At 34.0% G+C, this 23890-nt stretch overlaps 3 protein-coding genes across 7 annotated transcripts; 1 reads left to right on the top strand and 2 right to left on the bottom strand.

The window, feature by feature from the left end:
* Window positions 1–1446: 1446 nt before the first annotated feature.
* On the top strand, window positions 1447–12486 carry LOC147385003 (RNA recognition motif (RRM)-containing protein). 4 transcript variants are annotated; one of them, XM_086425194.1, is made up of 5 exons: window positions 1447–1679; window positions 1809–2000; window positions 9295–9404; window positions 9766–9953; window positions 11546–12486. In XM_086425194.1, the coding sequence occupies exons 2-5, from the start codon at window positions 1828–1830 to the stop codon at window positions 12194–12196; spliced, it is 1122 nt and encodes a 373-aa protein (XP_086281320.1). In that variant the 5' UTR covers window positions 1447–1679; window positions 1809–1827; the 3' UTR covers window positions 12197–12486. The 4 variants fall into 4 exon arrangements, with proteins under 4 accessions (XP_086281320.1, XP_086281324.1, XP_086281323.1 ...); XM_086425198.1 differs by lacking the exon at window positions 9295–9404 and having other exon boundaries at window positions 1861–2000; XM_086425197.1 differs by lacking the exon at window positions 9295–9404.
* Window positions 2097–8128, bottom strand: LOC147385004 (Myb/SANT-like DNA-binding domain protein). Of its 2 annotated transcripts, XM_086425192.1 has the most exons (5): window positions 7490–8128; window positions 5137–5484; window positions 3567–5056; window positions 3252–3480; window positions 2097–3175 (listed from the first exon to the last, which is right to left on the bottom strand). In XM_086425192.1, exons 3-5 carry the CDS (start codon window positions 4146–4148, stop codon window positions 2712–2714), a joined length of 1275 nt encoding a protein of 424 aa, XP_086281318.1. In that variant the 5' UTR covers window positions 4149–5056; window positions 5137–5484; window positions 7490–8128; the 3' UTR covers window positions 2097–2711. The 2 variants fall into 2 exon arrangements, with proteins under 2 accessions (XP_086281318.1, XP_086281319.1); XM_086425193.1 differs by having other exon boundaries at window positions 2111–5056.
* Window positions 12487–17209: 4723 nt separating the features above from the next.
* On the bottom strand, window positions 17210–21327 carry LOC147385002 (glycerol-3-phosphate 2-O-acyltransferase 6-like). Its single transcript, XM_086426352.1, has 2 exons — window positions 20591–21327; window positions 17210–18247 (listed from the first exon to the last, which is right to left on the bottom strand). The coding sequence occupies exons 1-2, from the start codon at window positions 21206–21208 to the stop codon at window positions 17378–17380; spliced, it is 1488 nt and encodes a 495-aa protein (XP_086282478.1). The 5' UTR covers window positions 21209–21327; the 3' UTR covers window positions 17210–17377.
* Window positions 21328–23890: the final 2563 nt, after the last annotated feature.

Here is a 23890-nt window from a genome sequence, read left to right as displayed (position 1 = left end):
TTTTAAAAACATCATGAAGAGAGGAGTCGAGACAATGGCTTCAAATCTCACTTACGATCAAGATGACTCGTCTAATTCATCTCGATATCATTCAAGAACGAGAAAGTTATTCAATGAAAATTGTCTCACACATCACACCATGTCACATTCGACAAATATGATGACCCGGGCAACATCTTGAAAACCTCGACAGAGTTATTAAAAAGGAAGTGGCTAGTTGCACACCACCCATTACCAATTGCACCCCATCACTTAAAAATTCCCCTTTGCACTCCATTTGAATGGTTACACTCCAAAAATAATTTAGAAAAGAGTTGCACTCCTCTTTTTTTTTTTTTTTTTTCCATCTACCTCAGCTATGCCCATAGAAATTATTGTTAGTAAGTAATTTTTTGCAAGAAATACTTTGTCGTTTCATAGTCATGTTTGCAAAATTTCATTCCCTTAAAATACATGGGTTTATAAAATCAGTACCTTAAGTTGGAGTCAAAGAGAACATAAGCAAAATCAAACACAAAACACGAGCAAAGTAGTGTATAACCAAAGAATACAAAACTACAAGTAAAAAAAAACAAAGGTTATGTCTGGAGTGCAGGTAGTCAATTAAAATAGAGATTATAAAAAAGTAAAAAAAATTAAATATTTTTTTTTGGTTGATGTGCAACTAGTAGGTCCCATTAAAAGTCAGCCCAATCAACTAGGTTTTGGTATTTTTTTATTAAAATAATTATGTTTAAATAAAAAATAAGATCTAGTGACTATGATCTTTTAATTTTGTTATATATGAAAAAAATGTAAATATTTGCATATAATTATGTATTAATAAATAATTATAAATCGTTTAAAGGGTTTATCTCGAATGAGATGGGATGATTTAGACGATTTAACTCGATTTTCGAGATGAGACAAAATATCGAGTTTTAAAGTGATCGAGAGTTGATCATGGTTTTAAACTCACCCGAGATCAAGACGTAACGCCTGACAACGAGACGAATGGACAAACTATTAGGGTTTGACAACATCTCGCAAGATGAACGATATTATCAAACAAGATATCGAAAATATAATCCGAAGTTCTAAGACGAACGAGATTTTCTCTGTTTTCATCTTCAAACCCTATCATTTCACTCTTAAATCGATTTTTCTCCTCTTTCTCAACCAAGTGAACTAGAGAAGAAAAGGATTTGGTTAAAAACTTTATCTCCCTCCTCTAAATTAAGACGAAATTTTAGAGGGTTTGCTCTTCTTCCTCCAAATCAAATAATCTCTCTCTACAGAAGTTCTTATTTAAAAAAAAAAAAAATAGAAAATTTCCAGATTTTTTAAATTGTTTAAAACCATTGGACTCGACTGGAACGAGACAACTCGGCATTGAGATGGACTGGACGAGACGAGACGAGACGCGAAAACGAGTTTTAACTTTTAAAACCATGGAGTCGATACTCGATACAGGATTACAGCTCTCTTGCATCGCCCCCTCTCTGCTCCTACTGTGCCCTCCCTCAGTTCTCCTCTTCCCTCTCTCTCTACTGTGTTTGATCTCTGTCTTTGTTCTTTTTCGTTCTCTTTCGTCCTCTCTTCGATCTCTGCAAAGAGAGGGACTGTTTCGAAGCTTTGATTTACTTCTCTTCATTTACTGATTTTAGGGCATCCAGTAGTTTTTTTCAGGGTTGAAAGAGGTAGGGTTTTGCGTATTTGGCTTTCTCGAGTTCAATTTCTAGTTCTTTGAAGTTCATTTGGTTGATTTCCCCATTTTTGAGATATTCTTCAAGATTCAAGATCGAATAGTTTAGGGTTTCGTGTTGTAGAATTAAATAGCAAACCAATATGAATCCACTGACGTTAGTGAAACGTATCCAGAAGATTAATTCAAGAGAAGCAGAATTAGGGATTTCTGACGATGCTTCGTGGCACGCTAAATATAAAGAATCAGCTTATGTGTTTGTTGGTGGCATTCCTTTCGATCTCACTGAAGGTGATCTCCTCGCTGTTTTTGCCCAGTAAGTCCAATTCTTGTTCACCTATTCTGTTTAATAATTTGAGAATTTTAATTGTTGAAGCATTGCTTGAGTGATTGCTTAGGGTCTGTTCTTTACAGAAGCCAGCTTCAGCTCCAGAAGCTGGCTTCTGGAAGAAGCAGAAGCCCAGAGCCTGAAAAGCCATATTCGGCAGAAGCTTGTTCGTTATAGAAGCACAGAAACCAAAAAAGCCTGTTCGTTTTATAGCTTTTTATTGCTGGATTATGGTAAAATGACCAGAATACCCTTAATATTGATAATGCACAAAATTTAACCAGAATACAATAAATATATAATTATACTAATATATATAATCAATTTATATTAAAAAATGATTAAAATAATTATTTTCAACTTAAATAAATGTATAAATTTTATGATTTTATCGAAATTTCGGCAGCACCTCCTCTTAAAAATGGACATATGAAATTTTCCTGATAAAAAAAATACCTGCATAATACACAATTTAATATCCACATAACATCCCATATATAATCTGACATTCACATAACATCCAATGTACAATCCGACATCCACATAACATCCCATGCACAATCCGACATCCACATAATATCCCATACACATTAACATTTAAACACATACATATTATACGATTATCAAAAGTGTTGCAATGTCATACAAAGAGAGAATTATAATTTTCATTAATAGCAAATTTAAAATAGATCAAAGTTCTTAAGCTCTATCATAAGCAGCATATAATGCATTAGTTATTCCACTCCTTGTCCTCTCCATGGTAACACGAGATCGACGATCTACAGGCTCATTATTATTATCATGTTCAGATGCACCCCCTTCATCTTCCACAATTTGTTCTTCCTCGTAACGTAAAAATTCTTCATCTGCAATTGCATGCTTCCTGATGAAGTTATGGAGTGCCATACAAGCCAATGTAATATCTCGTTGTGTTTCAAATTTGTAACGTGGCATTTGCTTCAAAATTGTCCATTTGGCTTTTAAAACTCCAAAACATCGCTCAATGACATTCCTAAGTGAAGAATGCATATAGTTAAATAATTCTTTATCTGTTCTTGGCCTTGACTCTCTTCTAAAATCTTGTAAATGATATGTTGTACCCCGGTAAGGTGCGAGGTAGCCTTCCATCAACGGATATCCAGAGTCGACTAAATAATATTTGCCTTGAAAAAAAAAAGACAACCTATTAATAATGACATTTTCAATATTGTATTTTATCTTTATTTAAAAAAAACTAACCTGGAGGAGGATGTGGAAATTGTAATGATGGCTTCGTAATAGTATCGAAGAACACGCGAGAATCATTAGCTGATCCTTCCCATCCAGCTACGACATGTGTAAATGTCATATCAAAAGCACAAGTGGCCATAACATTTTGTGTTATGCCTTTGTGTCCTCGAAATCTATTTTGATGCATGAATGGGATATGTGCACTGATGTGAGTCCCATCGATCGCCCCAACACAGTCCTTATATTTACATAATTCAAATATAAATAATTATATTTGACGTTATTATAAATAATGATAAATAAAAGAAATCATTGAGAAAATACCTTAAAATATGGCCAATATCTTTCATTGGTTCGTATATGCATAGGGACTTCGTTGAGATTAGGAGGAACGATCAAAAATTTTGAAATTTCAATTAAGGCTCTAAGAACTACATGAAAATATTTGTTAATAGTATCCAATGAATGCTTAAAAGTAGCCCTCAGTACCCTATGCCTTTCATTGTGACCCACGGTATAGACAAACATTGCAACTTGTTCTTGGATCGAGATCATCTTTTCGTCTTTTATCAAACCCCTCCCTTCTAATATGTCACACAAATTTAGGAAAACATGCCGTTCCATCCTAAATAAATCATTGCATGTGTTACCAAGTCCATCAATGATGTCACGCACATAATCTGCTCCAGTATAACAAGAATTCCTATGTGGTTCTCTATAAATAAAGGTGTCAACATATTGATGTATCGCAACAGTGGCACATGTTACCAAAATATCTAATGACAAATCATCATCTACGACATTCACGTCATTAACTTCATCATTATTGGACATATCATCGTCGGTTGACGTACCATCATGGGTGGAAATATCATCATCGGAATCCATAAGTCTGTATAAGTACATAAGCACAAATTATTCATTTAAAACTATAACATTCAAATAATATAGATAATAAAATAAGCATATTTAACATTTACTACATAATGGACATTGTCAATAGCATTCACCACCTAATGAACATATTACATAATCCAAAAAAAACATAAAAAAATAGACAAGCATTGTCATACCACCATAGGGGTGGCATATAGTCATAACCACCAATGAAAGATGGCAATACAAAAAACATATTAAAACCACAAAAAACATATTAAAATCACACACTATCTAGAATGATGAACTCGAGCATCCTCCATTTCGCCATCCAACCACCCGATACGGAGTTCATTTGTTTTCAGCGTGCACCAAATTTGCCTGTACTCCTTCTTCATACTGAATAATTTTAGTGCAAACCGATAACGATCACTATTAGGAATGATTTCTGTTGTTGCATCCAACAAATCAATGCACTCCTTAATGCTACCAGATTGTGTAGGTGGTGGGGGTGTTGCACTACTCGCACTCGTCCTAGATGAAACTGCTTCAACCAAACGCTCAATTTGTCGTCCCAACATAACTGCATTCGTCATTTTCTGTCGTTTGGAATGTTGGAAATCTATGTTACTTTTAGATTTCATACGCGATGGTGCAATAAATGGAGGGATACCATCACTATCAACATCAGGACTAACATCGACAGGTGGTTGGGACTCTGGTGGTTGCGTTTCTTGAACAAACGCATCATCATCATCATCGTCATCATCCTGAAGCTCGTGCTCAACTGCTCTAGATGACTCAGTAGATGGACGCACACCAGGATTACAAGAGCTCGCAACATACTCTCCAGTAGCATAAGTCCCTCCAAACAGTATATCCAACTCTTCAACATGTTCTAGTCCATCATAACGCCATTGTGCATCAGTTTTATTTTTCTACAAAATAAATAAACTTGTTTTATAAAATTGAATTGGTAAACGTGATATTCCTATTTGGTAATCTAATCGAAAATTACCTCCAACCAAGAGTTCCACCATTCATCGCTCGCCAATACCTTATTGTTAACAGCATCATAACCCACTCCAGAACATGCTTTTAATTTAATCCATCTAGCCCAAGTACCTTTTGTTTTATCCCAATGATTCTTATGTTGCTTCTTAGTGTAACTAAGCCCCGTCGTTGTTTGAAATTGCTTCATTAGAGATGAATACCCTGATACGTTCAATGAAGTACCGGGTCTTTTTCCCTTCTTAACTAATTCCACACAGATATCAACCCAAATCTTATGAAGATAGGGTGTCCATCTTGCAGAATCAATTTTTGACTCTGTTTCTTTTGGTTCTGTTACTTTTTGTCTTGGCATCTGATAATTTGATTATTCATTTAAAAAAATGAAAAGTAATGGATAAGAATAAAGAATGAAAAACGTAATAAAATATAAGTAACAACTATAAGAATCATAAGCAAACAAATAATTATCATAAACAAATAATTAAGTTTGGTAATTTTACAAACACCTAACATACAATTTATCAAACCATTCACTCAATCCTAAATCAAAATCAACTTATAATTTAACAATCAAATAAAATATCAACCAATGTCACCAAAATTCAACTTACAAAATAAACTCAATCACAAATTTTAAAATTTGGCATAAGTTATTTGGAAATAATTTCCTAACAATGTCACCAAGGCAAATGATATATGGTTCTGTGATTGGGATGTGTGTGAACGTGTGGCATCAGAAAATCATTACACTTTACAAATTCTGTTGATAATATCCCTTCTTGAAAGAATAATGATGAATGCACACAGTCTTCCTACACGCCTTGACATGGTAAAGTTATAAACTGTTTTTACCACAATAGATTTAACTCATTCATTTAGTTAAATTAGTAGATAAATTTGTTGAATTGGGTGTGAGTTGTTTGTGTAGGAGAAGCTCAGATTGGTCCCATGATCGCTCATTTTGATCCTTCTACTCATTATCGACTATTATTGGAACCTGTCTTAATGGGTTGATTACCTATTTCCTTAACTAAAGTTTTACTTTGACTTATAAATTTAATACATTTTAGTGACTATCGAAACATAAAAGAATGAATTAAGTGTTCCACTTTGTCTTCTTTTTCAATTATTTAATAAAACAAGATAGTGAAAACTTGTTAGGTCTGATATAATGCATCAAATTCGATGCACATTCATATAAAATTTAATATGTCCACAATACCCCAGAACTGAATCAAACCAAACTAAGAGTGATTTGGATTTGTTCGGTTCTAAGCTATATTCAGTTTGGTTTTGGTTCAAGACTTATAGTACCCATCAAGTTCGTTTCAGTTCTAATATATCCCCCAACCCGAACCGTGTGCACCCCTAATAACAGTGGTAGTTTTGTAACTGACAAGGATAGTTTTGTAAATTGGAGATATCATTCAAAAACCACGAATACAAGTGGGTTGTATTGTTATATTCCTTCAACGTGGTGTTCAATGGACTTGGGTGTATGCGATAGGTGGCATGTGCTAGAGATCTACAACCACTGTGACGATAAATTTTGTGAGCAAAACATCACTTAAAAGTCTGTGATAAATAACCAAAGAGTCTGCCACAATGTAATATTTGTATTTGGCATTACAAAATCATGTAATATATATATATATTTTGATGTATACACACATACAAAATCTTGATGAAAAGGACCACTCTTTCATATTAAACGAGACAGACAGCAAAATTTGGATTCTAGAGAGTGTTCAATGTCCAACACGGACACGTCAAATCAAATAAAATCTTACATAGACTAGGAATCCGTCAATGATTGGCCCTAGATTTCTTAATCTATAAATACCGCCTATATTCCTAGATTTCTTTCCAATTCAAGAAACAAGAAATAAGAAATTTTCTCTCGAAGAGATCACAACAGTGTTTGTGAACCGTTAAACTACTCGAAAATTTATAACAGATAAAATTGAATGGAGGAACAGATTCGTGCAGCCAATCCCAAATAATGATGATGATGATATTTTATATGAGTTTGGGATCTTTAGGTAGTATTGATTACCTCACATTTTTATATGGTTTCCAAAATCAGAACTCATCCGAAATAAAAATAACTCATCAAGTCGATTTACAGCAAAATCAGAACTCATCCAAAATAAACAAATTAAACAAATTATCAAAAAAAACAAATAAACAAATTAAAAAAAAATAAATTAAGCATTGAATTAGGTGGAATCGGTAACAATCCGAAATAAAAAAACTCATCAAGTCGATGTACAGGAAAATCAGAACTCATCCGAAGTCAGCTCCATTGAACAAATTATCAAAAAATAAAAATAAATAAACAAATTAAAATTTGATACCTTAGCTGGTCGTTAATGGCGGAAAGCAAAGGACTCGATTTGCCGTTACCGAAGAGGTGGTTAATCGCGGTCTGTAATGAGCCGAGATTTGTGCTCTACTGTTAGGGCTTTCGATTCTGAGAAAAAGATGAGAGAAAGAGGGAAGAGACCTCTGCGATAATGAAAGTTGACGGAGTCGATCGTCGACAGTCGATCTTGCTGGAGAAGATGAGAAACGAAAAATGTTTCTCGATTCTTGTAGCGTTAGAGACAGATGAGATAAGGGAGAAGGATTGACAGTTGATCGGGTTGAAGAAGCGAGAGAAACGAGAAGGGTTACAGTCGGTGGGTTGAAGGAGACGAAAGTTGAGAGAGAATGGTTCGATTCTCTTTCGACTTTAGGTTAAAAATGGCTTGGAAATTTAACTAAAGATGAGGGCATTTCGGTAATTGCACGTCTACCGTTTTTCGGTAACGAGCTTCGCGCAAAAGCCGAACGAAGAAGTCGGCACGGAGAGACTCTAAAAAAGAGCCATTTTTAAGCTTTTTTTTTAATTTATCGAAGCTACAAAAGCCGAAACGAACATACATTTATCGGCTTTTTAGGCTTAAAAGCTCAAAAAGCTCAAAAAGCTGGCTTTGAAAGCCCAAACGAACAGGCCCTTATATGAATTTGCTATTATTGGACATTCTTAATTGAACATTCGTAGAATGGTATCCGATCGGAACATTGGTCACCCAAAGAGCCTAAATGAGGTTTTTTTTTTTTGTTAGTCGGCTATTTGATCTTACAAAGTTTTGAATTTGAATTCTACATTTGTTCCCGTTGATGCAAATTGTGAACTTATCCACTCTCCTTCTTAGGGATCATGTAGTCCAAGTCAGGTCCTATTGATGCCTAAACAAGTAAATTTCGACACAATTATAATTATCTTTTTGTAGAAAAAAATGTAGTAATTGTACTAATGGATGGGAAGAAAATCCTTTTATGAAAGGGCTATGTACAAAAGAAGGATAAGGAGATAAAATACCTTTTCTGTTTTTTGGAAGATGTGAGCTGCAGTTATTTATAATAATTTGAGCGATAGTCGAGATGACCATCACTATGAAGCAAGTTCATAAATTATTACGAAATTTGTTTTTTTGAAATATTCCAACATATCTCAGGTTTTAATTACCTTGTTTTATGCGACGATAAATTTTCATGACCAGAATGGTGAAATGTGCATGGGTGTATCCATAAAAAAAGAAGTATGATTGTACTTTGCCAAAAGAAAATAGTTATCAATTACATGTAGAGATTTTTTTTTTCCTTCTATAATCCTCGTATGGTGGGCTGTTTTCCGAATATTATTCTTTCGTTTTTCAAATCTTGGTTGTTTTGGGAATCTCTTTTTCAGGAGCGAAACACATATTGTGGAGGTGACTGCTATAATGTGAGATGTAATTGAGGTGTATGCCTTTTGGCCAAGGCATATGCTTCACACATTTTTATGCTTTTCTTCTATTTTCTTCCCGTTTTCTCTCTTCTTATTCTCCCCTTTTATTTCTTTGTTGTTGTTGGCATGCAATATAATTGGAGCATTTAAAAACAGATTTAACTATAAATAGTAATATGTGCAAAGAAAGTTGTTGGATTGATTTGTTTCATAAATAACTTTTTATAGTATTAAGTGTTATGCAGAGAAAATGATTGAAAAATAGTATTTAGCCATATATTTTTCTATCCGGACTCCACGTTCTCAAGTAATGCATGTTTTAATTGTATTTGCTTTTTCATTACAAGAATGAGGCTATATTTTCTTTGGACCCTGGGTAATTTTCAGGTATGGAGAGATTGTTGATGTCAATCTTGTTAGGGATAAAGCTACTGGTAAATCCAAAGGATTTGCATTTGTTGCATATGAGGATCAGAGAAGTACAAATCTTGCTGTAGGTTGGTCATCTTTTGGATCTTTCCCAACTTCATAGGAACTATATGGATATACTGATTACAATGTGAAAATTTTCTTCTGATACCTTTTCTTTTACAAGATTGGAACATAAAAAAATGCCTCTTGTTTTGATATTGATTTTTGATAAGTATAACGATGTTATAAATATCAAAAAGGAGAATACAAAGGAGGCTGAGATGCCCCCCAAGGAAAAAAAAACAGAGAAAAATGAAGGAAAAGACAAAACCACCGAAACAAAACTACTAGTTACATAAACTATCTCATCTAAACGCAAAATCCACAAAAGAAACCCCGGAAAAGTCCTTGCTTAGTTACATAACTTGTTTTGATATTTCCTAGCAGATAATTTGAATGGAGCTAGTGTTCTCGGTAGGATTGTAAGGGTCGATCATGTTAGTAACTACAAAAAGAAAGAAGAGGAGGATGAAGAGAAAGAGCAGCAGAAAAGGGAGGCACGGGGTGTATGTCGAGCTTTCCAAAAAGGTGAATGTAACCGTGGCGCTACATGCAAATTTTCGCACAATGAACAAGTAAGATTCTATCATGCCACTATATATAGATTATAGATGATCTCCTCTGTCAACTGAAATGAACTAGAATACCGCACATGACTTTTTATTAGTTAGCAGTCCCTTGCACCATGGATATTGATCAATACAAGTTTGAGAATTGAGTGTGTGCCCTCTCTAGAATAATACCTCATTAAGATGACTGGGTATCTAACCTTCATCCATGATCACTTATCCCATTTGCAAGACATAGACGCAGAGGAATTAAAGTCAATATTCTTAAAGGCATTGGAAGCACGTCACATGCCTCAAGATGAAGCTCTTGGGAAAATAAAAAAGCCACGAGGCTCATAGGAAAGGTTCTTTTCCCCCAAAGGTTCATGCCTCACTCAAAGAGTCGTTGCAAAGCTTACTTCTTAGGGGAGGAGGTGTAAACATTTTTTTGTGCATTTTAACTGAGGTGTATGTCTTACATTATGTGAGTTTGTTGTATTTTCTTCTCTCGCGTTTGTAGTATCATTACACAATAGTCTTTATAATTATAAAGAATGAAGAATAGCCCATAATTATTGCATTTTGACTAGTACTGTTATGCAATAGTCTTTATAGTTGTGATACATAATTTTTTCCTTTTGTGGTATCGTTACATGGTAATATTTTGGTTTAAGATATCAAATTGAATGAAAAATTTACTTTTATTTTGCAAGTTATCTTTAGAGATGAGACTGCATACAAGTAGATAAGACTATATAATTCCTTTACTTTGATTCCATCTCTCTTCTCAAGTCTTAACTAAACCCAGCCAATAAAACCTTGGAACACAAATTAATACAGCCCTAATTTGTCCCCAAAACAGTCCCATGACATGTATTGTACAACCCCTATAGTTTTAAAATCTCTCACCTAGAACCCTAATCCTGAACTCAATTCTCTAATCCTTAAAACCACGATTTCCTACCCCCCCGCCCCCTCCCCCCCAGATTTTTTAAATCTAACCCATAGTCTCTTTTGAATGTGCCAGCATCATAACTTTTGGTCATTCCACCTCAATTTGGTATCAGAGCTATGTCCTACTATCAACATGTGTCGCCATTGCCATTATTGGTCTTTATTAAGCAGGGCGACACAATTCCAGTCAAATCTCTTATATTTCATCGCCATCATTCAAGGCTTAAAGCTTCTATAGCTTAAGCTGTCTTAATGTCGTTTTGTAAAAAAAAATTCCTTCATTGTTATTGGGATGTGATGGCTACATAACATTCCATGAGTACATCTCCAACCCATTATCCCAGTTCGAATGTTTTGGGTAACATCCTCAATCTATTTGATCCAAGAAATTGTCATCTGCCATGGACATTGATCTTTAGTTTCTTGCAATCCATATGCTATGGCTCTCTCGTTTTAGCTTTGCATTCACCCCCTTTTTGGTTTCTTCAACCAATTCATAGGCATATGCACACAAAAAATTGCTAATCCGAGGAACATTCCTTCAGTTCTTCTGCATCATGGGTTGTGTCTACTTTATTTTATTTATACTAGGCAGTTGGAACTTGAAAAATGTGATTCTGACAAGGTGCTTGTTCATGGTCTATAATCTATATTTTCAAATCCAGAGATGTGCAAACACTGGTTGGGGTCCCAAGGATGACGATTCAAAATGGGAACACGACAAGTCTGAGGGTCCATCAAAGGGCCGCAAAATCTCTCGCAATGTCTCCTCGGATCAGGTTCCAGAGTCTCAAGATCGGGAACGGGTATCGACGTTTAGATTGGATGATAAGAGTACGAGGATATCCAGAGCAGAGGATAATGAGAGGGATGGAAATAACCACCGTAAGCGTAATGAGCTGAATCCAAGAGATCAGGATAGGCATGGCATTGAGAAATGGTCAGAAAGGTATGAGAAGGATGGTCCACATCATAGGGGCAGGCATGCAACTGAGAAAAGGTCAGGAAAGCTCGAGTCTCAAACAAACCCGAGAGGTCATGATAGTAGAGAGAGGGAGAGGTCAAGAAGGGATGAGTCGGAACCAAATCCAAGAGAAGATCATGGTAGGATTAGGGCGGACAAGTCACGAAGGCATGAATCTGAACCAAATCCAAGAGAAGATCGTGATAGGAGAGGAAGGCATGAGTCAGAACCAAATCCAAAAGAGGAACGAGATTATTGGGGAGGGGAGAAACGATCGAGATACGAAAGAGACTCTTCATCCCATCGTCGTGATAATGAAGATGAAATACGCAACAGGAGATCAAATCGGTAAAAAATTTTATGATGGGTGAGAGAAGAGCTCATGGAGACACTTCGGCATTGTCCGGAGTTTCACTTAAATTACTGAAATCATTTTTATTTCAGCTTGATCTATCATGTTATTGGTCCTTCTAGTTGGATATTTTAGATTGAAAATGGTCCTTCAGTCCATTTGATGAAGGGAACAAGATACCTTACTCCGTTCCCTGCTCCCTTTGATCAAACATATTATATACTGACCGAAACAATTCACTTGTGCTATTTTAATAAAGATCACCCGTTGTAGCTCATACGGATTATACTTGTTTTTCTTTTTTCGGTAGAACCTGCTGAAGCTGTCTGGATGCTTAATTAGAATGATAAACAAAAATTGAAAAAAAAAAAAAAGAAAGAAAAAAAAAATAAACAGAACTTTGGTCTTCTAAGAACTCATTTTGAATGGGGGCAGGACACAGATCCTCCAGTTTTTGCTAAAAGTTGCCAAAAAGCTTTTCAGTTTACAAGATGCAACTCTGAGGCTGATGATCAAGTTTTCAGACATAAATAATAGAAAGTTACTATTGCCACACCAACTTTTATTAATGCCACACCAACCAAGTACAATTCTTTGTAATTTACGTAGGTATTGGTGTGGCATTAGTAAAAGTTGGTGAGGCAATAGCAGTTCTCTTAATACTACTGCTATGGTATATTGAAGGTGCTCATTTTGTACCGAAGTTCTTTTTTGTTTTTTGTTTTCTTTTTTGAATCATAACATCTTGCTATCGATATTGTTGCAGATTTTGCAATCTGTGGAGAGTAATTTTGATTTGCAATGACAATCAAAATATTTACCTTGAAGTTTCTGATGATGAACTTCATCGGTAATGTTTTGACATTAAGATAACCACTGATCCACACATACTACATTTGATCTTAAAAGTGTTGATTTCTTCTTGATTATGGGAATGCTTAATAGATTGCAGAATCAGTAACACGTTTTTATATCACTATTTTGGACTAATTTTCATCGTCACGGTGACGCCTAATATGGTCAAATTTTGATCAGCACCAGCCCTGCTGATTGTGGTGGTGACTGGTGACTCACCCCGAGTGTCAAAATCCGTGTCATCCGCGCCACCACAAGTCACATGTCTGCACATGTTATTTTCAAAATATTGTGAACTAACAAGCTCGAATTACTTTAGGTACGAACTCCTCTGGTCCGAGGCATTGATCACCTTATTGCTCTTTCTCTATCGATCTGTTCTCTTTCGCCATTGACATCTTCGGTCGTGTACCAATCAGATCTCTTTCGTGGACCAATTGGCATATTAATCTTTCGAAGCCGTGTGCTAGTCTCTCTCTCTAACACACACAACGCACATGCACATGTGTATACACACACAATTGATAGAGGTTTCCAAGTCATACATCCGGTTTAATGTAAACTGCCACAGGTAGGCTGATTTAGTTGTGCATTAAAGATGGGTAGAAAAGGAGGAAGAATACTGCACTATTTTTGAAGAATGGTTGACTTTTGTGTAAATTTAACTTTTTTATTAAGGAGAAAAGTAAAATTAAGGAGATTTACAAAAATTGGTTTTAAAAGATTTTGATGAAATGGGATAAGAATCGTGATGTTCTAACTACCCATGTGGCACACTCAATCGACTCTCCTGACGTGACAAATTTGAAAGCCGTAGATCTGTATACCTCGAGAATACACAACTGCACTTCCTCATAAAAAAGTGTATCTTGAGACGTACATATCTGCAACTCCCAAACTTATCACGTCAGGAGAGTCGATTGAGTGGGTCACGTGGGGTAGTCATTATTATCACGACTCATGGGATATTTTACAACTATCTTTAATTTTATAGAGATTGGACTAAGGTCTTCATTTGGGTCATGTAGACTATCTAGAATACCCTTAGATCCTTTAGGGTTTATTGTTTAGATTAGGTTTCAAAAATATTTAAGGAAAAAAATAAACGAAATTTTCTCTTCCTAATAGAAGGCTTAAAATTTGGATGTCCATTGAACTCTCAAATTTAAAATGTACCGATCCTATTGAAGAAAAACAGTGTTTTTAAAGATTTTTTTAAGAGTATCTAGATAATTTTAAACACACATTTTTAAGCTTGATCATATATTTAAAAAACTTGTCTCAAGATCATGTTTTCAGACCATATGTTGGTTTTGCAACAAGTTCTTGTCGATATCTTTCCACCCAAGTTTATTTAAATAATTTTATTAAAATTATTATTTACAATAATATGAAAATTCACTATAACAATATTCTCTTCAATCGCTAGTGTAAATTTCTTTACAACTTCATAAAATAAATCATTTTCTTCAATTAATATGGTCCCATATCTAAGTTTTTCAACAAAAAAAAAAAAAACTCCTTTATTTTAGTAATTTTAATTATTGTATTTCTAGTTATAATAAAAATGTGTTTTTTTATTTATGACTGTAGTGTGGTTATACATTATTATCTTTAGAAATAAAAGTTTATTAGAATATGGTATCAAGATTTTATAATTTTTTTTATAAATAAAAATACTATGATAGTAGTCAAATATTAACAAATTGATTATTAATAAAATTTTCTCGATGAATTCTTATTCAAATCGATCATATTCTTCTCTTAATCCCTTTTTAATTTTTATTAATATATAATCTATTTGGATTGTGTTGTCAACTTCCCCATAAGCATATCTTGTTCTCGATAACGAAATACTATCTTAAAGTCTCCATCTCATTATGATTCGGCTGAATCAAAAATATGGTTTATGGTCTAATCTCTACTGTTGTGGTTTTCAACTCTCATTCTCAAACCCATCAACTAATGCAAGAATTTAAGAAGAAAACGATGCGCTAGCTGTAGTGTTAAGGTTATAGTTCTTGATTTTAACACATTATTAGGTTACTGTTACAATCAAGGAAATTTTGTCCTAAAAGCTTCACTTTCAATCCAACTGTATGTACATGTGATATGTGGTATTTCGTAGTAGTTTGAAATACAAATAATTTTAAAGAGATGAAAAGTACAAAAGCCTTGCATTTTTTAATTTATTTTTCCAACTTTTAGTTTGGTTTGGATTGAGAGAAGAGAAAGTTTCTCTCACCATGTTTGGCTTGACAGGAGAGAAATGGGGATAACTTTGGAATTTTAAATGTCTTGAAAGAGATTAGAAGCACAGTTGGAATCATAAAATATTTTGAAACAGTTTCTCTCCAAATCTCTCGACTTTTGGAGAGTTGGTTTTTTAGTATGGTTTTAAGAGTCATGATAATCTGACTATCCCATGTGGCAAACTCAATCGACTACTCTGACATGACAAGTTCGGGAATCGTAAATCTGTGCTCATTGGGATACACGGTTGTATCCCAATGAGCACAAATTTACGATTCCCGAACTTGTCATGTAAGGGTAGTCGATTGAGTTTGTCACGTGGGGTAGTCAGATTATCACGACTCTAGTTTTAAAATTAGTCGAGCTTACTCGATTGGATTTTCAAAACCCAATGAGCTAACTCATTGACCCAAATCCACAAAGCATTGAGTCACCAAGTCAACACACCTAAATAAGCCTCAAAATACATCGAGTCAAGTTAATTCAACTATACATAATATATCTGTGGAGAACAAAAAATAAATAATTTATTTTAAAATATTAAAAATAAATTTGAATAATCATAATTTTAATATATTTTATTATACTACTACGAATCTTCACATAAGTTGTCGACTTGGCTCGATAGACATCTGAGTCAATTTTTAAAACTATGCCTAGTAGTTTTAGGAGTGGCACAAATCGTGAAAGAATTACATTAGGAGGTGCGAAAATCATTTTTCTAGTGACTAGTATGGAATATCATTTTCTCTTATTGTGAAAAATCGCTTTGAACGAAAATTAATTTCGAAGAAAAATACATAATCATACACCATTAATTTATTCTCACACATTACATTACATGTACCAAACCAAGAATAATTTTATGTATCTTCAACTGTTTAGTCACTATATCTGTCACCTTGTCAATGGAGAATGGTGATGATGCCTGACCCCCCCCCCCCCCCCCCCCCCCTCTCTCTCTCTCTCTCTCTCTCTCTCTCTCTCTCTCTCTCGCTCACACACACACACACACAGATTGTTGTGGTTAGGTTGTTTCATAGTTGTGCATTTAAGATGGGCAATGTAGTCATGTCCACAAAGTTAAAACACCAACTTATGGAATATACCTACTAGAGACCACCCAAAGTCATATTAATTTTGTCAATTAAGAAGCAAAACTTTCATGTAAGGGAACCTTGCCCAGTACATGAGTCTCTTCATGTCTCCACAACAGCCAAAACATGCTCTCCTAACCACAACAACGGCATTCATCAGATATAAGCAAAATTAATAGACATGTGTTATCTTAAGTTAAGCATACTTCTTGATCAGACTTAAAAGATGTGATAAGTCCGACAATTTGGCACAATAAATTTATTTTTTTTAAAATGCAAAGAAAGAATCCCTTACATGAATAATCATATGAACATAGAAATTGTAAACATGTTTTGCCATTAATAAGGGGAATAAAAACATAAAAGAGTGCACAATTTGTTGGAGGTTTTGCTTATGTCCATGCTAACTTGAACATCAGAGTATAATTGATAGGTGTGTACTGATGTTTAGATGGACGAGACAATGATAGAAGGGAAGTTAACAAGGCGTGCATGAAAATTGATTATGGGTAACTTTTTTTTTCTTTTCTTGTAAGGGCAATTTCGTCTTCATACAATCTATATATATTTATAGCAAATTCATTTTAGATTTTCATTGAAGGATTTTCAATTTTTCTTACAAGAAAGTGAGAATCGAGAGATTGTAACTTTTATTTTTCATGCAAATATCAAAAGGATCTCATCATCGCCCATGGACATAGGCAAACTTGTTGGACTACATAAAAGAGAGTGAGACTGAGAGATTTTAAGACTAACACATCACCACCTAATTAACCTTATCATTCTGAGGTTCCAACATTTACGAAAATTGACAAAGAAACAATCTTCCATATCCATATAAATCGACATTATACACTAGATTTGTTATTGCAATCGCTGTTCGTCTACATCAAATACCCTTATCATTATTACTAAAGTTCCGAAAATTTGAAATCAATAGAGCTAATTAAAACATCCAATTTTCATTATTTCTCTCTTAATCTTTCTCTTTCTTCGAGATGACACGACCATCGGTTCCAGCAAGTATCTCATACTTGTCCTTCCTTGTCAAGTTTGTGCATTCGAACCCTAAGGTCCCAGCGAGAACTCGTTGAACATAATTTGCGACCTCAATTGGGGATTTCCCCCCCTTGCAAGTGAGCTCAATTGGAAGCTGATTCAAGAACGTAATTTCGTATGTAGGCATAGGATTCATGAACACAAAGTATGGGTCCATTAGTTTAAATCCACGAGCCGATGTTCCATAAAACACACTTTGCTTAGTATTAATTGCCACGGGGACGATCCTGTCGGTGAGTTCGGCAAAGAGTGCACTAAACCTTAGAAGGAATGCTTCCCTGCACGTCGTGCCCTCGGGACAAATCACTAAATCTCCTTCTTCGAGCAAACGCTTCATGTTAGCCGCATCTTTCTCCCTTTCCCTTGTCAATGCCACAGCTTTAATTGGCGAGATTAGTTCGGAGAATTTGCTTATACTATATGTGACACAACTGATTTTTCTCCCTAGAGCGACTGCTGTGACGACGGGGTCCAATATGGTTCGATGGTTACAAATTAATAAGACTCCCTTTTGGCCATTCTTCGGTGGGGGAGGAGGGTTGCCCTTCACAATCAATTTTATACCGAGAATCTTATACATGTATCGGACGATTCGTTCAGGTAAGGGAATGTTGAGGTAGACTCTTAGTAGGGAAAGGATTAGACCAATTGGCATCCATAGGAAGGTCAAGAGTGCAATTAGAGGCGTCGGCCTTTGAACTAATCGCCCTTCATGGAAAATTATAGGCCTTAGAAGCTTGTTCCTCGGTACGGGCTCACATTTGGTCGAAGGTACCATATACCCTTCCTGCAAGTAACAAACATATGTATGTCAAGAGTGAATGTCGTGCACGTGCACATACATATATACATACATACATACATACATATATACATATCATCATCATCATATCATATTTATCATTGGATCATATTTCACCCTTAAATATCTTTAGTGGAAGTCGTGGTGTTCTGCGAGTTATGAATATGGTTGTTGAATTGAAGAAAGGGGACCACATGACCATGAATGAGTAGTAATAGTTTACCAGGACCGGAAATTTTCCCATTAATTTAATAAAAATCCTAATTATTTACATATATTTATATATATAGAAAGTGAAAGTATAATTTTACCCTCAGATAAATGGGTAATCAAGTAGGATATATGACGTATATTCATACCCAATAGGATATCAGGTAATATTACCCGAATTCTTAATGGGGTAGATAAACCTTGCCCATGTTTGATTTATTTGAGCCGGGTAAATGGATATTATCCGACCCATTGCTAATCCTAAATAAATGGCTGATCTAGAGATCCCAATGTTTTGGTGAATATTTGAAATTCCCCTTATATTTTCAAATTGAAGAGTCCCTTAACTTCTTGGTCTTCTTTTTAAAATGACTCAAATGCCCTCATTTTCAAATCAAGGCAAGATTAAAAAAAATTGGGGATTAGATAACATGAAATTCTAAGGAACTTGAAGATGACAGATTTTAGTATTGGGTATAGGTTTGGATGTGAGAGCATTTAGGTCATCTTGCATTAATCTTTCATATAAGACTAGAGTCAAGGAAGGTATGCCATCAGTTGGATAACACTAAGGAGCTCCAAGTAGATCTCCATCCAATACAAAAGCGCCACGTGGATATAAAGAATTGATGGTCATGGTAGTACAAAAGCTTCATGCACTTAAAAAAAAAAAAAAAAAAAAAAAAATTAGAGAAGGAAGTTATGAGGGAGAAGGTACATCCATGAAGAGCTCACCAACTCAAAAGTTTGTGCGCAGTACGTCTTGGACAAACATTTAAACTTATCAAATAAATAGCCTTACAAGGGCAAGGCATGCACATGGGGATTTGCATTTATGTGTCCCGAGGAAACAGATCTATAAATCTGTGTCTGTGCCACGTCAGACGAGTATTATCCGTTACCTATAAACACATATCTCATAACATTTGTACAAAAATTGTAATTGTATATATATATATATTTTGCAACATTTGGATGGTTAATTATAAAATTGGAATGGAACTGATATTTGACGAGATTCGATCGAATTTAATATTAAAATCAGTCCAATAAGTGAATTATTTTTTTTTTGCCCATTAATGATTTTTTTTTTTTTTCAATAAAAATAAAGGTAAATAAATTTGATCATTGATTTAATATTTTAGAAACATTTTAGAGTGAATATATTTTAATAATTAATTAAAAAAATGATGGTATTACATCTAAATGTCTTATAATTTTAATTTAAATCAGTCTTGACCTGACAATTACAAAATTATAAATTTTTTTCTTGTGTATCCCGAAGTAAAAGATTCATATTATCACGAATCTTTAAAAATCAAATTAATTAGAAAAATAATAAAATTAAATATGAATAATTTTTCTTAAATTACTTCGCTTAATTCATATATATAGTAGGATTTTTTTTTTTTTAATGTGTGCCTTTACAGCTCACGTTAAAGTGCAATAAATACACGTTGGAAATTAGAATTTGTATAAAAAAATGCCCTCTAAAAAATTATCTTTTACTAAAATACCTTTAGATTAACGTGTAGTACACGTTAAAGTGCAATAAACACACTTTGAAAATTCACGTTAACAAGACCCTATATAATAATATTTTAAAAAAATTAATTATTCATTAATCGAATCGATCATGTTAGCTGATCCCATAGGAGCACTAATTCAATTTGATTAGTAAAAGAGTCGTGATAATTTAACTACCCCACGTGGTATACTCAATCAAATATATAGGAATAATAGATCTACGCTCTTTGAGATACACGGTTCTCTCGAGATACACTTTTTTAATGGGGTAAGTGTATTTGTGCATCCCAAGGAACGCAGATCTCAAAATTCTCAAACTTGTCCCATCAAGGTGATCGATTGAGTTTCCCACGTGGGGGTAATCAGATTATCACGATTCTCGTTAATACATCGACGTAGTTTCTTACCCTGACTCATTTTCACTTTATGCATTAATGACAAAATAATTTTATATTTATTATTAATTAGTAAAATCTAATTTGAATCTCGAAAACGCTTTTAAATGCTAAAAGGATGAAAATATAGCTCACTAAATGCGTTCCCAAACACTAAAAAATCAAAATAAAATAAAATAAGAGGTCGAGATCAAACCTTGCAAATCGACATGAAATCGTGATCGGTCACTCTATCTCCTAAGCCCAAATCTGGTAAATTATCACCAAATTCTCTCTCCACAGCGCTTCTCTTGTGTTCTCCAACCAAAACACCCGGTTTTTTAACGAACCCGGTTGCCCTCCCGGTTTTAGAGATATCTAGTTCGGTTCCAAGAACCTTATCAACCCCAAGATAGTCCTTCACAAAGGGTTCAATCATAATTCTTGGATTTGCTGTAACTATGTAACGTTTACCAAAAGAACTAAACACTCTCCAACCCTCGGGATGCACATCTTCAGCATAGAATTTAGGTAACACAGATCTAGAGACAATTTCAATATCTTTGATCTTCAAACCAGCAAAAGTTATGAAAATGAAAGTGTTGATAGCCAATGATTCAGATACAAAGATGTATGAGAAGTATACAAAGGGTACAGATGAGAGAAGCAGAAGTCCTCTTAAGAGGCTACCAGCTTCTATGGCTATAAGCATGAAGTATGGAAAAGCGCTTCTAGAGACAAGAAGAGTGCCATCTAGGTCTGCTGCCACGGTTTGGTTCGACCGGCCCTTTGTGCTACATTTAGAGACCGGTTCGAAATAATGGTGAGAACCCATTAGAAAGACAGACAGAAAGAGAGAGAGAGAGAGTGCCAGTGAGGTTTGTTTGGGAGAGGACAGAAGAGGAGGATTTAAACAGGAAAGAACGGACTCGTGCCGTCCTTTTAATTGGGCGTCAAAATGGTGTGTTGTCAGGAGTGAAGATAAATGTGAGAGTTTTAATGGAAGAAGTTAAAGAGTGAAATTACAAAATAGGGCACGAAAGAAACCAAAATTACTTACATTTCATTTTCCTTTCCTTTATTTATTTTCCTTTTTTTTCTTCAAGTTCTTGTTGATTCTAAAGAAAAGTTATCTCTAAAAATTTAGACTAATCTCTAGAAAGCCAATATTGATAGCTAAGAAATCTTTATTTATTTATTTTGGGGTGGGGATGGATAAGTTGGGAGTCGAACTCACAACCTCAAAGTTACTTTGCAATGTGTCAAACCAATTGAACTATGGGTCTTTAAGCCCTCTAATGAGTCTTTGTTCTTCCTCTTGTCTCAACCTTCTAGTTGATGGAAAGCCTCAATCCTGAGTTGAGGTTAAAGAAAATTCAAATTTTAATTATCAAATAAAAATAATTTTTAGAGTCGTATTGGGGTGACTAAGATTTATTGTAATTCTTACATTTCTGACATGGAGGTGCCCACATAACCGTCAGTACCATTTTCTTGAGATAAAAAGCAAACACATCTACATTTATATGCGTACCTTCTATGTCAGAAATATAAAAATCGAAGTAAATCCAAAGCCACCCTAGCATTAGTCTATTTTTATATGTTAAATATATATATTGATGATGAGGGTGTTCAGACCCACAGGCCTTACTAGGGTGCTAGGCAACTGATATCTTAGAACACCCAAATCCCCCAAGTGCATGAAAGCATATATATCTAATTAGTCGAGATAAATCCTTATGGGTGACCAACGAGAGGATTTGAACTCAAGATCTCTTCAAATGAGAATATTTTTTTCAATTTCCATTTTATTTTTAAGTAAATGGAGTATATGATTGTGGAGAAAATGGTCCATTGAAAAAATTCTATTTGTTAAGAGTAGAACTCATGAGAAAATGATTTCTTCCTAAAATGTTTGTGGATTTATATTGAGAAAAATATTAAAAATGATAGTCGATTTTTTATTTTTAAGTTATGGGTAATTGTAAGAGAAGATTATTACGATTCATTAATCTTAATATTTTCTCATCGAGAGAAAATTGTACCCTAATGAGATAGCACTTTTCTCGTGAAAATGAGCAAATTTAAAAATAAGACACAATTTTCTCATGAATATCAGGAAAAAAAAAATTAATTTTCTACTTAATAATACATACCAAAGATAATTTAAAAAAATAAAAATAAAATTGGGAAACAAATTTCCTCGATTCTCAAGTGTCTGGAGACACGTGTTACAAATTTGTTGGTTTTTGGGTGCTTTGTTGTATCCATCAAACTATAACAACATGGAATTGGATACTCCACAGACCACAGCCTCCTCCTCAACATGGTTTGACTAGGGTTCAAATTCAGATTGTTATATATATTTTCGAGTCTTATCGGATATGGATTCGGATATTAACATTTTGGATCCGATAATATCCGATTCAAAATAATATATAATATATATTATTTTTTTATTTTTTTATTTTTTTATTTTTTTATTTATATAAATATATAATATATATTATTTGATTTGATATATATATAGTATAATATATAATAGATTTTTTAAATAATAAAAAATCAATTGGATAAGAATTTTTTTTTTTAATACATAAATTATTCAAATTCTAATCGGATATGATCTAATATCCGATAGGATCATCAGATTCAAATTTGGATAGAGCTTTAAAACATCCACTGGATTCAAATTCAAATATTGATGTATCTGTATCGATAAGCATACATTGACAGCCCTAGGTTTGATGCTCAAAATATAAAGTTAAAGGTGACGAAAACAAATGTTTCCTATGATCAATAAATTAGGTAAGAATATCTTTTAATCTAAACCGTTCATTTGAGATATATTTCTAACATTTTCTATAAAATAATATATTATTTTGAAGAACAAAGATGCTGAGTTGGCAGCCCACATTACCAAGATTGTAAATACACGTGGCATTTATTTATTTATTTTTTTAAAATTTCGTGGTGGAGGTTTTCTTGTGTACAACTACATTGAACACTAATCACCACTGCCTTTAAATAATGGCAGCTGTGAGAGAAAAAAGTTGGTGAGAGTTGGAACTAAATAGATGAATAACATTCAATTAACCTACTTTATTGGCGCCGATTCTTTAAAGATTTTAACCATTTAAGGGTCCACAACTCCTTGCTTCCAACACCGACACGTGTCACACGCTTTCTTTCCTATTGACCCGTGCAGATTGTACCCACCATTTCAGTGTAGTCTAATTTGCTAATTAAAGAAAGAAAGATATTGATTCCGTCATTTTCTCAACCCCACATGTATTTTAAGAAAGATTTTAGCATTTTAAATTATTATTTTTTCAAAAAACAAAAAAAAAATCTAATATCACATCAAATTTTATTAAGTTATTTAATAATATATTTCTTCTATTGTGGATTAGTCATTCTCTAATTAAAAATATTTTATTATCACACCAACTTTTATTTATGACACACCAAATTATTAAATTGTGATATCTACTTCTGTTGCGATTAATCATATCTA

This window comes from Akebia trifoliata, chromosome 15 (assembly GCF_017979445.1).
Source record: "Akebia trifoliata isolate Shusen 1 chromosome 15, ASM1797944v1, whole genome shotgun sequence".
Classification (NCBI taxonomy): Eukaryota; Viridiplantae; Streptophyta; class Magnoliopsida; order Ranunculales; family Lardizabalaceae; genus Akebia; species Akebia trifoliata.
This window is presented reverse-complemented; position numbering and strand designations above follow the sequence as displayed.